At 48.1% G+C, this 15499-nt stretch overlaps 1 protein-coding gene across 1 annotated transcript; it reads left to right on the top strand.

Moving 5' to 3' along the window:
• Nucleotides 1-2264: 2264 nt before the first annotated feature.
• On the top strand, nt 2265-12007 carry LOC118638787 (zinc finger protein 773-like). The gene is made up of 4 exons (XM_036274909.1): nt 2265-2354; nt 6837-6963; nt 7386-7484; nt 10376-12007. Exons 1-4 carry the CDS (start codon nt 2265-2267, stop codon nt 11440-11442), a joined length of 1383 nt encoding a protein of 460 aa, XP_036130802.1. The 3' UTR covers nt 11443-12007.
• Nucleotides 12008-15499: the final 3492 nt, after the last annotated feature.

Below are 15499 nucleotides of genomic sequence, written 5' to 3'. Positions count from 1 at the left end.
TTACCCTCCCCCCCCCACCTCCCCAAACTTCAGCCTCAGGGTGAGTAACATGCTTCCCAATGTCAATTGCTGTCATTCATGCATGAGTTTGTTGCCTGTGGTCAGCCTCATTGTATATATAATAACAAAATCCAGGAGAGGCAAAGCAGCTTCCTGAAGTCCCTCACAGCTAACTTGAGGCCGACTGGGACGCGTAATACATGCTCCCAGCTCCAGTGCTCTCCTCCAATGAGGGGAGACCTCTTTCTTCTTTGTGGAGTTGTGGACGAAAAAAACTGACAAGCTCAGGGAAGGCCTGTGTAATGGGCCTTACAAACTCAAGGACTGAAAGTTACCACATAGGATGATCTGAACATAAAAATCCCTAACTAAAAGGGAGTCAGGGCAGGTAGTCGCATCCTAAGCCTGTAACTTTCTTGACAAAGGTCAATCTTTACCTTAAGTGAACCTATGTATTGTCTTTTTGCATGGATGATAACATACTCTGTAAATGTCAGAATAATCTTCTCTCCCAGAGCCCTGAAGGCACAACCATAGGTTCTAGGGCACCAGGGCCCAAGAACACAGAACTCCTCACTGTTGTCTTGTTGCCAGAATACCATCTCTATGTGCTCTAAATGTTGAGTATTAACTATTTTGTAACCACCAATGCAAAAATAGATGTGTCTCTCCATTTTATTTTTTATCCAATTTCAGAGATTCCCCTCCTTTGCTTTCTCCTGCCCCCTTAATTTACCATCAATGAATTTCATGTAACCCTCTGTACAGCTTCTCCTTTTATTCTAACATATAAAATAAGCTGCAAAACTGCCCTTCTTTGAAGCATTGTCTCAATCCAGTGAGTTTGCTTCCCAGCAATTGTCATTAGTTTGGCTCAAATAAACTAATAAAAATTCTCTATAGGTTTGAAAGGTTTCTTCCATTGATTTTTTTTTTTTTTTGTAGAGAGAGAGTGTAAAGAAGGGAAGGAAGGGGAGAGAGAGACATCAGTGTGAAAGAGACACATTGATTGTTGCCTCCCACGTGCACCCCGATGGGGGTCTGGGATTGAACCTGCAACCCAGGTATGTGCCTTTGACTAGGAATCGAACCCACAACTCTTTGGTGTGTGGGCCAACACTCTAACCACTGAGAAATACCGTCCAGGGATTGAAGGTTTCTTACATGGATTAAATAAAATATTAACGGTTTACAGGAATGGAACTGTAGATTTCGCCCAGAAGGAGTAGCAGCCGTTCAGCTTTTAATCATACATCAGGTATTGCTTCATCATCATTGTGTTTGACATCCGGCATCCCCTTAGCAGGGGAATTTAGAAATGGATAACTACTTCAGTCCGAGGAAACCACTTTATTGTGGCTCTCAATATGTCTTTAAGTCCTTCAATTAAAGGAAAGACTGGCCCTGGCCAGGCAGCTCGGTTGGTTAGAGCATCTTCCCCATATGCCAAGGTTGTGAGTTCAATGCCCCAGCCTGGGAACATACAAGAATCAACCAATAGCCCTGGCCTGTTTAGTTTAGCGGTTAAAGCGTTGGCCTGTGGTCCAGAGAGAGCCAGGTTCGGTTCCCGCTAAGGGCACGTGCCTTGGTTGCAGTTTGTCCCTGGCCCTGGTTGGTTGTGCAGGTGGCAGCCACTCGATGTGTCCCTTTCGCGTCGATGTTTCTCTCTCTCTCCCACTCTATCTGAAGAAAAATGGAAAAATGTCCTCCCGTGAGGATAAAAAAACAAAGAATCAACCAATGCATACATAGGTAAGTGATACAACAAATCAATGTTTCTCTCTCTCACCAATAAATAAAAAAGAAAAAGAAAAGAAGAGAGTTGAAATTGAAACCCAGACCCATCAAGGACCCATGAATAATGACAGTCTCTCGATGAGACCTGGCAGAATTCTGGATCCTGATTTCTCTTCCACCGTTATCTCCGCAGCTCTACATTGAGCGCTATGAGAACTACATTGCCCAGAAGGCACCGCGCACAGCAGCACTGGTGCCAGGCCAATGAAAACGGCTGTTTCGGAGAGTGCAGAAACTTTGGGCGGGACTTCCGGCGTGGCCTCAGGGCAGTTGACTATGGGGATCTCTGGGGCCGGGTCAGTCGCATGTCTCTGGAAGGCTGGCTTGGGGTCGGGGTGACACGAAGGGACCGCGTGAGAGGAGGCTGAGGCGACGCCGCCCGGGTGACCCCGATTTTGGATCAGGGGGCTGGGTGCCCCGGCCGACCTGGTCCTCCGCTCCCCTCCCCTCTCCGCCCGCAGAGCCCGATGGCGGCGGCTGCGCTGAGGCGCCCGGCTGAGGTGCGTGCGGGTCCCCCGAACCTGCAGCACCTCACCGCCCGGACCCCTGCAGCCCGGGTGAGCGCCCCCTGCTCAGGGAAGTCGGCGCCGTGGGTAGTAGTCCTGGGGGGGCCGGACCACACTCGTGGCGGTAGAAGGGGGAGGGATGACCAGCTGGGATGGATTTTTCAAAACTGCACAGGCTTTCTTGCCGCATCACCTGTGGCCGTGGGCGGACGTAGCTAATGAAGCATCATCCCTTGTTGTTTGCTTGCGTTTTTGTCTGTTTCCGGAATAGCTGAAAAAATTGGAGATGGCCAAGTCGGCGCGGGGAGCAGGTGTCAGGGAAAAGATTGGGAGTTGCATGTTGGACATGGTACCCCTGACTTGTCCCAGACTGGAGGCGACACACGAGCAGCTTGCTCGCTCACATCTGGATGTCTGGGGAAGGATCTGGGCTGGAGATACCCAAGGGATGTGAGTGGCGGCCTGGACCAGCGCAAGGCCTGGGGCTAGTGTTTAGAAGGATGAATCTTTTTTTATTATTTTTATTATTATTATTATTTTTTTACCCTCACCCGAGGACACTTTTTTTTTATTCTTTGTTCAGATAGAGTAGGAGGGAGAGAGAGAGAGAAACATCGATGTGAAAGGGACACATCGAGTGGCTGCCACCCGCACGACCAACCAGGGCTGGGGACAAACTGCAACCGAGGTACATGCCCTTAGCGGGAACCGAACCCGGGTCTCTCTGGACCGCAGGCCGACGCTTTAACCGCTGAGCCAAACTGGCCAGGGCAAATCTTTTTTTTTTTTTTTTTTTTTTTATCCTCACCCGAGGACATTTTTCCATTTTTGTTCAGATAGAGCGGGAGGGAGAGAGAGGAAGAGAGAGAGAGAGAAACATCGATGTGAAGGGACACATCGAGTGGCTGCCACCCGCACGACCAACCAGGGCCGGGGACAAACTGCAACCGAGGTACATGCCCTTAGCGGGAACCGAACCCGGGTCTCTCTGGACCACAGGCCGATGCTCTAACCGCTGAGCCAAACCGGCCAGGGCCAAATCTTTTTTATTTTTAAATATTAAAAATTTTTTTTTTTTTACCCTTTATTGATTTTAGAGAGAGGAAGTGAGAGAGAGAGAGAGAGATGGAAACATCCATGAGAGAACATCCATGGGCCACCCCCTGCAGGCCCCCTGCTGGGAATGGAGTCCACAACCAGGACATGTGCCTTGACGGGGAATTGAACCCGGACCTCTTAGTCTATGAGATGACGTTCAATCCACTGAGCCACACCAGCTCGGCCAGGAGGGTGAATATTAAAGTTCTTATTTCAGGTGGGCCTGGAGGGTGGGGCTGCCTGCAAAGAGGTGGATTCCTGTGGTCCTAAGTGATTCTGGCTGGTGTGTATAGGAGTGGGCGGTTGTTGGGTGTAAGGACCAGGAGACTGACATGTTCAGCGGTGTAGATGTCTCACTCCAGGCTCAGCAGGCCCTCGTGTCCACTCCTTGTGGAGAAAAGGAAATGCCAGCCAGGTTAGTGGAGCTGCTCTCTTTGGGGCCCAAGTCCCCCAGCCTTCAGGGCAGGAGGGATGAGTAATGAATGGGAAGTTCCCAGCAAGCGTATATAGCAGGCAGCCACATTGTGAACAGGACTAGTATCTACTCAGTTTCCTCCAATCCCCCACTTTATTAATTTGTGAATTGATGAAGTATTTGTTTAAGCAGTAGTTGATAAAAAATACATATGTATACGTATACATGCATATGTATGTATACATATACAGGATGGGGCAAAAGTAGTTTTAGAGGGATTAGTATGTGGAACAGTTTATTCTTGTATTATTTTTTATTATATTAGTTTTCCATACAAACAACTGTAAACCTACTTTTTTCCCCACCCTGTATACACGTATATGTGTGTACACTACACACACATACATATATATACATACACACGTACATAGGCAATTAAAACGACATGGATTTAACAAGTGATGTAAACACTTAATTCATGGTTGGAATCTTAATGTAATGCTAAGCATTTGATTAAAATCAAATGTCTTCCATATCACATTCCCTTAGTTAAAAGGCATGTAAAAAAAAATCCACAATTTTGATACCTACCAGTTCATTTGCAATGAAATGTTGACAGAAGTGTTAATTATGAGGACAGTAAGAGGTGATAGTTAGTATTTGACATACAGGAATCAGTTTGATACAAGCAATAGCCCCACTGTGTGGGCACCATTATTGTTACCATTTTACAGATAGCAACAATGAGGCACAGGGAGGTCCAGTACTTTTCCAAGGCCAAGCAGATGATAAGAGGCATCACTGAGGACTAAGGCCCTGATGGTGTGAGGGGGCTTAGATGAGCCTTTGAGGCCTGACATTGTTGCCTGCAGAATTACTCCCAGACCAGGCAGAGGTAAAGGAGGGTATTCCAGATCCTTGGGCTCCCGGGTATCCTGGCATTCTGCCTGCTACTCTCCCTTTCCTTCCATCTGAGATCTTTGGAGGATGATCACCCAAGGTGAGGGCTTTGAGTCCTGACCAGGAATTGTATGGATCAGTTCCCATTTCTGGCAACTAGTGGCATGATATATTCACAGTGATCAGGAAGTGCTGGAGGTGAGGTTGAGCTGCAAATGCTTAGGCAACCCTAGGTCTTCATTATGTCGGGTGGAAACAGCAGGAAGCAGGAACTAGACCTGGAATGGTAGCCTGAAGACCTGGGACTCTATCCTGATGTTGGTGGAAGCCAGAGAACATTTGGAGCAGGGACGGGGGGGGGGGATCTGATCCAGACTTAACAAGTCTTTTTGCTTTAGAGAGCAGACTTTTGGGTTGCTTGGAGACCAGGGGGAGGCTACTGCAATAGTCCAAGTGAGTGTTGGTGGTGGCTGAAACAGGTTGCTTTGGAGGACAAAGACGTGTTGGACTCTGTGTGTGGATTTTAAATAGGTCCGAGCAGACCTTCTAATGTGGAGGGTGGGAGAGAGAAGTGGAAGAGTCAGGGGTGACTCGGAGATGTTTGGCCTTAGTAGCTAGAAGCAGGGAAGTACCACCATGTCAAAGTTTGTAAGAGTAATTTTCAGTGGGAATATTAGGAGTTAAGCTTTGGCCATAGTGAACTGGGCTGTTCCAGAGACCCTTGAGTGGATTTGTCAAATGGGCACCGGGACACACAAGTCTGGAGTTCAGGTGAAGAGTTCAGATCACAGACACCCACACCACGGATTCTGTGTGGACCTAGGTGGAGCTGTGGATCAGATTCAGTAGCGGGCATCTTTAGCCCTGGTGGCAATGCCATTAGATAACGAGAGGAGTGTGGGGCCAAGGACTGGGTCTCTTGCTGGACATCTGGGTAGGGGTGGTGGGCTTCACGAGGACACATGCAGGGGAATAATGGCCTGTGGAAGGGTTGCAGGAGTGAGGAGGGCCTAGCTGGTGGCCAGGGTTTACGTGGGGAGTAGACATGAGATAGATGTGGAGACAAGGCCGTGAGATGACACTAAAGTTGGTGACTCACAGGCTCTGACCCTTGCTGGGACCTGGGATTAGCTCAAGACCCAGTGGGACGCCCTGGGAGAATCGCAGGCATAATGTGAGAGACAAGTGGGCCTGGGCTTCCAGTAAGTGTCACAGGAAGCTGAGACTGTTGAGTAGACCCCTTCACAACAGAGATGTGGAAGAGGGCTGAGGTGTGTGAAATCTGTGTGTGGTTCCCGGTAGCTGAGGATAAAGCAAAGATCAGGGTCAAGTAGGGAGGCCTTCAGAGCAGGACTGGGGCCCTGCCTGTGTGGCTCACTTGGTGGGGCGTCATCCCATACACTGAAAGGCTGCTGGTTTGATTCTGGGTCAGGGCACATGCCCGTATTGCAGCCTTGATCCCCAATAGGGGGCGTGCAGGAAGCAGCCAATCCATGTTTCTCTCCCTATTCCTTCCTCTTTCTCAAAAAAATCAATTAAAAAAATGCAAGCCTGGGGATTGTCCCTGGCAGTTGGGGCCATTGGGGGCCAACTGAACAGGATGGAATTCTGGACACATTTGCCAGGTACCCTCTGGGTACTGTGTGCACACTGGCATGTCGTGAAGCCAGGGAGGTGCATGTGGTACGTGTGGGGTTGGGGTGGCAGTGAGGGGTTGAGGATGTAAAGGGAGGTGTGGTTACAGAGTGACGTGCATGTTGGGAGGGAGTGTAAACTGGTGACCTCAGGCCCTTGTACCGGGGCTGACGGAGAACAGTGACCCAAACTTGGCTGTGTTGGGGAAGCACAGTCCGGAGGCCCTCAGGTGAATTGTCTGGCAGGAGAAGGGTGAGGCCCTGCAGGCCAGGCCTAGAGCCTACGTGACAGCTGTCTGCCTGGCTGCCGGTTGTTGCTGAGGTCTGCACAGTGATTCATGGGACTGTGAGGAGAAAGTGGGCATCGCTGGCACCAGGGTCTCTCCTCTGAGATGAGGGCCCTGGCGGAGGGTGGATATTAGGGGAGATGCCTAGAGACCTGGGAAAGAAGGCTGCATGTCAACTCAATTGTCCCCATCCTGGCAGGGCCATGTGACCTTTGAAGACGTGGCTGTCTACTTCTCCTGGGAAGAGTGGGGGCTCCTGGATGAGGCCCAGAGATGTCTGTACCGCAATGTGATGCTGGAGAACTTTGCACTGATGGCCTCTCTGGGTAAGGTCCTCCCAGCCCACTCCAGCATCCTGGGCTGGGCTTGCTCTTCCCTTTTTCCCCAGGGTCAGGTCTGTCCTTCCCAAAGCTGGAGCAGGTGTTTTGTGAGTACCCAGCCCGTGCTTGGGTTGTGTGCACCACTCCATCTTTCCCCGAGCTGCCCCAGAGCCTTATGGGAGTCTTGCATGAGACTAGTGCATCACACTCTGGCCTGGTGACTCTGAAGATCTGTGGCAGTTCTGTCCCCAGGTTCTGCCCTCTTCTTCTGGCTGACATGGGATCTGCATGTGGCAGGAATTGAGGTCACAGTTTGAGTGGATTGTTCAGGAAGGCCTCGTCCGAGGTTCTTGTAACGTTTAGTTTTTTTTCCTGTGCTCTGTTGTGGGGTGGGTTGCTTTGATCCACCTGTCTTGTCTTTCCCTTAGGACTTGCATCTTCTGGGACCCATGAAATCACCCAGTTGGAGCAGCGGGGAGAGCCCCTTTTTCTTGCCTGTGGAGTCATGGCTGCAGACATGCTGAGAGGTACTTGGAGGGAGAAGCAGGAGAGGAGTGAACTCGGGGAGGGGTTCATATAGTACCAGTCTTTCCAGTAGGTCCTGATGTTTTGATGCCAAGGCAAGGGGCCATGCCCAATTCCATCTTTTCTTTCCCAGTTGCCCACTTATCATGTCTACTCTGATTTCTGACCAGGGCTGTCTCCTACTTCTCCTCTGTCTCACACCTGGTCCTCTCCACTGATCTCTCTGCAGTGCGCTCCAACAGCAGCCTTGTTTTGTTTTTAGCTTTCATTTACTGATCTTAGAGGGGGGCAGGGAGAACGTGATTTGATCTTGACAAAGGCTGCTGTACAGGTGCCATGCTGGCGTCTCTGGCACTTAGGGCAAGTTTTATTAAGACAGGAATAAGCCCTGGCCAGTTTGGCTCAGTGGTTGAGTGTTGGCCTGCGGACCAGACTCCCAGGTTCGGTTCCTGCTAGGGGCACGTACCACAGAAAAAAAAAAAAAGACAGGAATAAATATTGCCCATTTTTCCTGGAGCACTTGGATTAATGGAAATCGGGTGATACCCGGTGTATAAAGAACTGTGGGGACCTCCTGTGTAACCGTTGCACACTGGGGTACAATTTGGGAATTGACAGGTAAAAGGAGAAAGGGTGCTGTGCCCATGAGTTTGGGCCACAGTAGAACCCAGAGGTGCCATTGTTCAAAGCATAATGTGTGAGCCTGTGAGAATGAGGAGCGTGAAGGTCCTCACGTGGGAGACTGGCCAAGTGCAGGTGGCTCCTGGGCACACGCAGTAAGCCCAGGGTGACTTGATATAAAGGGCAGCCATCCCCACGTGAGCACTGTGGGAATGAAGGCAGTGGTGTGAGCGAACGTGGACCCTGACCAGATCCTGGCAGTACCAACGGTGGGCAGTGGCTGGGCTATTTAACTCATGAACAGCTCTGGCTGGGTAGTTCAGTTGGTTAGAGCATTGTTCCGATATACCAAGATTGCGAGGTCAGTCCCTGGTCAGGGCACATACAAGAAGAAACCAATGGCCCGGCCGGTGTGGCTCAGTGGTTGGGCCTCAACCCATGCACCAAGAGGTTGCCGGTTCGACTCCCAGTCGGGGCATATGCCTAGTTTGTGGGCCTGATCCCCAGTCGGGGGCATGCAGGAGGCCGCCAGTTGATGTTCTCTTTTATTGGTGTTTCTATCTCTCTCTCCCTCTCCCTTTCTCTCTCTCTAAAAATAAATAAAGAAAAAACAATTAAAAAAAAAAAAAAAAAAAGCAGCAAGCAATGAATGCATAAGTAAGTGGAACAACAAACAAGTGTTTCTTTCTCTCTCTCTCTCTCTCTCTCTCTCTCTCTCTCTCTCTCTCTCTCTTCTCCATCTCCATCTCCATCTCCCTTTGTCCCTTCCACTCTCTCTTAAAAAAATCAATGGAAAGACCGCCCAGTGTGGTTTAGTGGTTGAGCGTCCACCCATGCAGCAAGGGGTCGCCAGTTTGATTCCTGGTCAGGGCACATGCCCAGGTTGTGGGCCTGATCCCCGGGTGGGGGGCATGCAGGATGTGGCCAGTCGATGTTCTCTCTCATCGATGTCTCTATCTCTCTCCCTCTCCCTTCCTCTCTCTCTAAGGTCAATAAAGAAAAATTATTAATGCCCTGGCCGGTTTGGCTCAGCGGTTAGAGCGTCGGCCTGCGGTCCGGAGAGACCCGGGTTCGGTTCCCGCTAAGGGCATGTACCTCGGTTGCAGTTTGTCCCCAGCCCTGGTTGGTCGTGCGGGTGGCAGCCACTCGATGTGTCCCTTTCACATCGATGTTTCTCTCTCTCTCTCTCCCTCCTGCTCTATCTGAACAAAGAATAAAAAAGTGTCCTTGGATGAGGATAAAAAAAAAAAAAAAAAAAAGAAAAATTATTAAAAAAAACAATGGGAAAAATATCCTTGGGTGAGGATTAACAACAACCACAAAGAAATGCTGCCCAACTCCTGGCCTATATGAGAAAGTAGGCCTCCTCTAGATTAGAAACACATTGAGGATTTTCCTATCTGAATGTTCAAAGATCTGATAGATTGGCCGAACCACTGTAGATTTTATGGAGGAATGCGGGCTTTCTTGCTGAGTTCTCCATTGGGCATCTCCAGGCCATGAAAACCCAAGCTGGTAATGGCAGGGATTCTGGATCCCTGGGGTGACAGAGGCTTCAGCTTCCTCAGCTGAGGCCTTTATAATCTTATCAAAAGTTCTGGCCTCTGTCACACCTGCCCTGGTGTTTGGGCCATGCTCTGTCCTCCTTGGGTGCCTTCGCCCTGAAGTATCATGTGAGAATTGGACTTGGGAAGTCAAAGGTCTTTAAGTGAGTGGGAATAAACAAAGTTCATTATACTCACAGGATCCAGAAAGACAGAGTCACTGCTTGCCGAAATGGGGATCCTCTGGGGAGGGAGTCCTGGGGAGGGTCTCAACCAGGCAGGGGAGAAATGGCAGAACCTGTGGGTAAGTGCCTTTGTTGGGGGTCAGGGTAGGTACACAGGGAAAGGTGCGAGGTGATTTCATCAGTGCATTTGAGTGGCACCAGGTCCACGTCCGGGGAGGGCATCCTTATAGTCCTTGAACACGCTATTCAGTGACTTCAGTTTTTCTTGTGTAACTAGCAGCTAAGTCCCTGAGGAGTATGTTGGAGCTGCACCCATCCCGTCTTTGTGTCCTTGCTGCTTATGAGGCCCGCTCCCACAACTGACCTGGGAGCTTATCGGGTCCAGCACTGGACAGCTGGCCCTTCCTCATGCTGATCCCTGGCCCCTCAATCTACCAGCAGCCCCAGGACTCATAGCTGGGTGTGTCGGATGCACGTTTGTGAGGGGGCTGCCCCCTCCCATCGAAGTCTCCATCCACTTCATCAGCATTTCTCCGCTTTCAGGCTGCTGGCGTGGAGCAGAGGTTGAGCAACGTGTTCATGCAGAAGGAGTACCCAGAGCAAACCTCCACCAACAGCAGAAGCTGTGCTGTGGAGAAAAACCCTTCAGAAAAGAAGAGTGGAGGCAGCGTGAGAACAACTTCCTGACCAGCTGTGGGCTCAACCACCAGGTGATGCACAGTGTAGGGGGGCCACCCAGGAACACCGAAAGTCACCCTGAAAAAAGGCATTACAAGTGCAGCGAATGTGGGAAAGCCTTTGGTCAGAAATACTTACTTGTTCAGCACCACAGACTACATACTGGAGAAAAACCTTATGAATGCAGTGAATGTGGGAAATTATTCAGCCATAAATCCAACCTTTTTATACACCAAATAGTTCATACTGGTGAAAGGCCTTATGGGTGTAGTGAATGTGGAAAATCCTTTAGCCGCAATGCCGACCTCATTCAACACCGAAGAGTTCACACTGGAGAAAAGCCTTTTACGTGCAGTGAATGTGGGAAAGCCTTCAGGCATAATTCCACGCTTGTTCAGCACCACAGAATCCACACAGGGGTAAGGCCTTATGAGTGCAGCGAATGTGGGAAATTCTTTAGCTTCAACTCGAGCCTCATGAAACATCTGAGAGTCCACACTGGAGAAAGACCTTATAAGTGTACTGAATGTGGGAAATTCTATAGCCACAAGTCAAGCCTTATTAATCATTGGAGAGTTCACACTGGAGAAAGGCCTTATGAGTGTACGGAATGTGGGAAATTTTTTAGCCAAAGCTCTAGCCTCATGCAACACCGCAAAGTTCACACTGGAGAAAAGCCTTTTAAATGCAATGATTGTGGAAGATTATTTAGTGAGAATTCCAGCCTCGTTAAACACCAGAGGGTTCACACTGGAGCGAGACCATATGAGTGCAGGGAATGTGGGAAATTTTTTCGCCACAGTTCCAGCCTTGTTAAACATCGGAGGATTCACACTGGAGAAATGCCTTATGAGTGCGGTGATTGTGGGAAATCGTTTAGCCAGCGTTTCAACCTCACTCAACACCAGAAAGTTCACAGAGAGAAGTCTTGAATGCAGCTAACGTGGAAAAGCCTTTAACTAAAAGTCCACTCTGACAGCACAGAAAGGCTTTATGAATACAGTGAACATAAAGAATGGTTCAGACAAAGGCTTAATTAACCTTGTTCAACACCAGAAAGTTCAGACTGGAGAAAGGCCTTTGGAGTGCAAGGCACGTGCTGTCCCTGGTCAACCTAACCTAACACAGAGGCTCTGAGAGCAGCCTTTATCAGGGAGCCAGCAATTGAACATCATCTAATACGCACACTGAGGGCAGGGTGATAAATTGCTGACATCCTGACCCTTCTGAGAAGATAGCCTGGGAGTTCAAGGGAGAAAGAGCCCTGTGTTCTTGGTTGTATCATTCTGGAGTGGTGTTTTCATCTGAGCTTGGAAGGGGGACAGAGGGAGTGGTCTTGGTTCAGGTGTGACTGGCTCTTTCTGTTCTTACTGAATATTAGATTTTCTTGAATAAATGTTTTTTCATTTGCTGTACACCCTTAGGACCATTTCCACAGACATCATGGGAAGCAGGCCCACAAAACTCCCCACACTGTCATGTTTGAAGTTGGTCCACATATTTAACTTTTTAAAAACTTGTAAAATTGTCCCAGGCCAGTTGCTCAGTGGTTAGAGCATCGGCCTGCGGTCCAGAAAGACCCGGGTTTGGTTCCCGCTAAGGGCACATACCTCAGTTGCAGTTTGTCCCCGGCCCTGGTTGGGTTGTGTGGGTGGCAATCACTCGATGTGTCCCTTTCATGTCAATGTTTCTCTCTCTCCCTCCCACTCTATCTGAACAAAAAATGAAAAAGTGTCCTTGGGTGAGGATAATAATAATAATAATAATAATGCAGAAAACTTTTTATTTTATTTTATTTTTATTTTTTTAATCTTTTTTGTTGAATGTAGAATGTATTACAGATGTTCCACATTTTTTCCCCCATTGACTCCCTCCTCCCCACTCCCGCCTCCCTCCCACCTTTTCCCACACTATTGTCTGTGTCCATTGGTTATGCATATAAGTTCTTTGGTTTATTTCTTCCCACCCCCCCAACCCCTTTCCCTTTGAGGTTTGTCAGTTTAGCAACCAATTTGTACTTCTTAATCCCTTCACCTTTTTCACCCTTTCCCCCAAAACCCCTCCCATCTGGCAACCAACAAAATGTTCTCTGTATCTATGAGAATGTTTCTGTTCTATCTGTTCATTTTGTTTGTAGATTCCATTGTTGATAGATATGTATTCATTGCCATTTTGTTTGTTCATATATTTTATCTTTTTCTTCAAAAAGACCCTTCATCATTTCATATAATAACGGTTTGGTGGTGATGAACTCCTTTAACTTTTTCTTGTCTGGGAAACTCTTTATATGGCCATCGATTCTAAATGACAGCTTTGCAGGATAGAGTAATCTTGGTTGTAGGTTCTTGCTTTCCATCACTCTGAATATTTCTTGCCACTCCCTTCTGGCCTGCAAAGTTTCCTTTAAGAAATCAGCTGACAGCCTTATGGGAACTCCCTTGTAGGTAACTAGCTGCCTTTCTCTTGCTGCTTTTAAGATTCTCTCCTTGTCTTGAACTGCATTTTGATGATGATGTGTCTTGGTGTGGGCCTCTTGGGGTTGATCTTGTTTGGGACTCTCTGTGCTTCCTGGACTTGTATGTCTGTTTCCTTCACCAAGTTAGGAAAGTTTTCTGCCATTATTGTTTCATACAGGTTTTCGATTTCTTGTTCTCTCTTCTCCTTCCGGCACCCCCAAGATGCGAATGTTGGCACGCTTGAGGTTGTCCCAGAGGCTCCTTACACTATCCTCATTTTTGTGGATTCTTTTTTCTTTTTGCTGTTCTGATTGGGCGTTTTTTGTTTCCTTATATTCCAACTCGATGGTTTGCTCCTTGGATTTATGTACTCTACTATTGAAGCTGTGTAAATTATTCTTTATTTCAGTTAAAGCCTCCTTCGTTTCTAACTGTGCATCGATCATTTCTGACTGGTCCTTTTTTATGCTCTTGAGGCCCTTACTGAGTTCATTGAGCATCCTTATAAGCAGTATTTTGAACTCAGCATCTGTTAGGTTGCTTATCTCCATTTCGCTTAGTTCTTTTCTTGGGGTTTTGTTCTGTTCTTTCATTTGGGATCTGTTTCTTTGTCTCCTCATTTTGGCTGCCTCCCTGTGTTTGTTTCTGTGTATTACTTAACGAGCGGTATGGCGCTAGCTGAGACCAGATGCTGCTCGTTTAAAAAAATTTAGGAAAACCTGAAGCAGGATCCAAGTCAGGCCAATCCTATGGTTAAGCAAGTGCCAACAGCTTGGGTGGGCCTGAAAGTTGGGTGGGGTGGGGCGGGACCTCAGGGAGTCAGCAGGGTGAGGCTACCAGTGTGAGCCAGGTTGCTGGAGTCCCAGATATGGCGGCTGTCTGCCGCCCCAGGGAAGGGCTCACCAAAGGAACAAAGGCCTCTGACAGCCGTTTGTTTCGGAGAAAGCCCCCTCTCCAGCCCTCGCTCCAGTGCCAAACAGCTCAGTTCTTCCCTGTGTGTGTCTGGTGCCCCTCGAGCTGCCTCCCCTCCAAACTTAGAGGGAGAGAGTCCGATAAGTCCGTGCGCGGGCCCTTTAGGGAGCTGCCTGGGGCTCCAACCGCTCCGCTGGTTTTTCCAGCCAGAAGTTATGGGGACTTCTCTTCCTGGCACTGGAACCCTGAGCAGGGCACCTGGTGTGGGACCGGGACCCCTCAGTCCTCAGGAAGGACCTTCCCAGCCGAGGTGTCCTCCTGATTTTTATCCGCCACACTTAGGTGTGGGACCAGCCTGTCGCGCCGCCGCCCCTCCTACCAGTATCGATGCAGTTTCTTTCATTCCGTAGTTGTAGGACTTCCATTCAGCTTGATTGCAGGAGGTTTTGAATGGTGGTTGTTCTGTAGTTTTGTTATAACTTGGATGTGGTTGTGGGAGGACGCGATACTGCGATTACCTACGCCGCCATCTTGACCAGAAGTCCAGAAAACATTTTTGAACTACTGTTTCTGTTTTCTTTGAGTAAATGCCCAGAAGTAGAATTGCTGGGTCTGTGGTAGTTCTATTTTTAATTTTTTGAGGAACCTCCATACTATTTTCCACAGTGGCTACACCAGTTTACAATCCCACCAATGGTAAACAGGGTAACTCTTTTCCCACATCCTCACCAGCACTTATTTTATTATTTTTTTATGTTAGCTATTCTGACAGGTGTGAAGGAGGCTCATTGGTATTTTGATTTGCATTTCTCTGATGATTAGTGATGAACATCTTTTCACATGTCTATTGGCCATCTCTATGTCCTCCTTGGAGAAATGTCTACTCAGATCCTGTGCCTATTTTTTAATCAGACTTTTGTTGTTGATTGTATGAGTGCTTTGTATATTTAGGATATTAACCTCATATTAGATATATTATTTGCAAATACCTTCTCCCATTCAGTAGGTTGTCTTTTTTTGTTTTGTTGATGGTTTCCTTTGCTGTGGAAAAATCTTTTTAGTTTGATGTCATCCCATGTGTTTATTTTTGCTTTTGTTGCCCTTGCTTGGGGAGACATGTCCAAAAAAACATTGCCAAGATCCATGTCAAAGAGTTTACTGCATGTTTTCTTGTAGGAGTGTAATGGTTTCTGGTCTTACATTTAAATCTTGAGTCCATTTTTTGTTTTTTAATCATCACCTGAGGATATTATTCCATCGATTTCTTAAGGTACAGTGGGAGGGGGGGAGAGAGAGTGAGAAACATCTTGTGAGAGTGGACTGGTTACCTCCCAAATGACCCCAACAGGGGCGAGAATCAAACTTGCAAACAAGGTAAGTACCCTTGACTGGGAATCAAACCTGCGACTCTCCAGTCCATAGGATGCTGCTCTACCCGCTAACCCAAACCAGCCAGGGCTGTTTTTTTAGTGTTTTTATGTATGCTGACTCTATTATTATTATTATTTTTTTATCCTCATCCGAGGATATTTTTTCTCTTTTTGTTCAGGTAGAGTGAGGGAGAGAGAGGAAGAGAGAGAGAGAGAAAGAGAAACATCGACGTGAAACGGACACATCGAGT

The sequence above is a fragment of the Molossus molossus genome, unplaced genomic scaffold (genome assembly GCF_014108415.1).
Source record: "Molossus molossus isolate mMolMol1 unplaced genomic scaffold, mMolMol1.p scaffold_m16_p_21, whole genome shotgun sequence".
NCBI classification, from domain to species: domain Eukaryota; kingdom Metazoa; phylum Chordata; class Mammalia; order Chiroptera; family Molossidae; genus Molossus; species Molossus molossus.
Note: the sequence above shows the minus strand (reverse complement) of the source record. Positions and strands in the feature narration are given on the sequence as shown.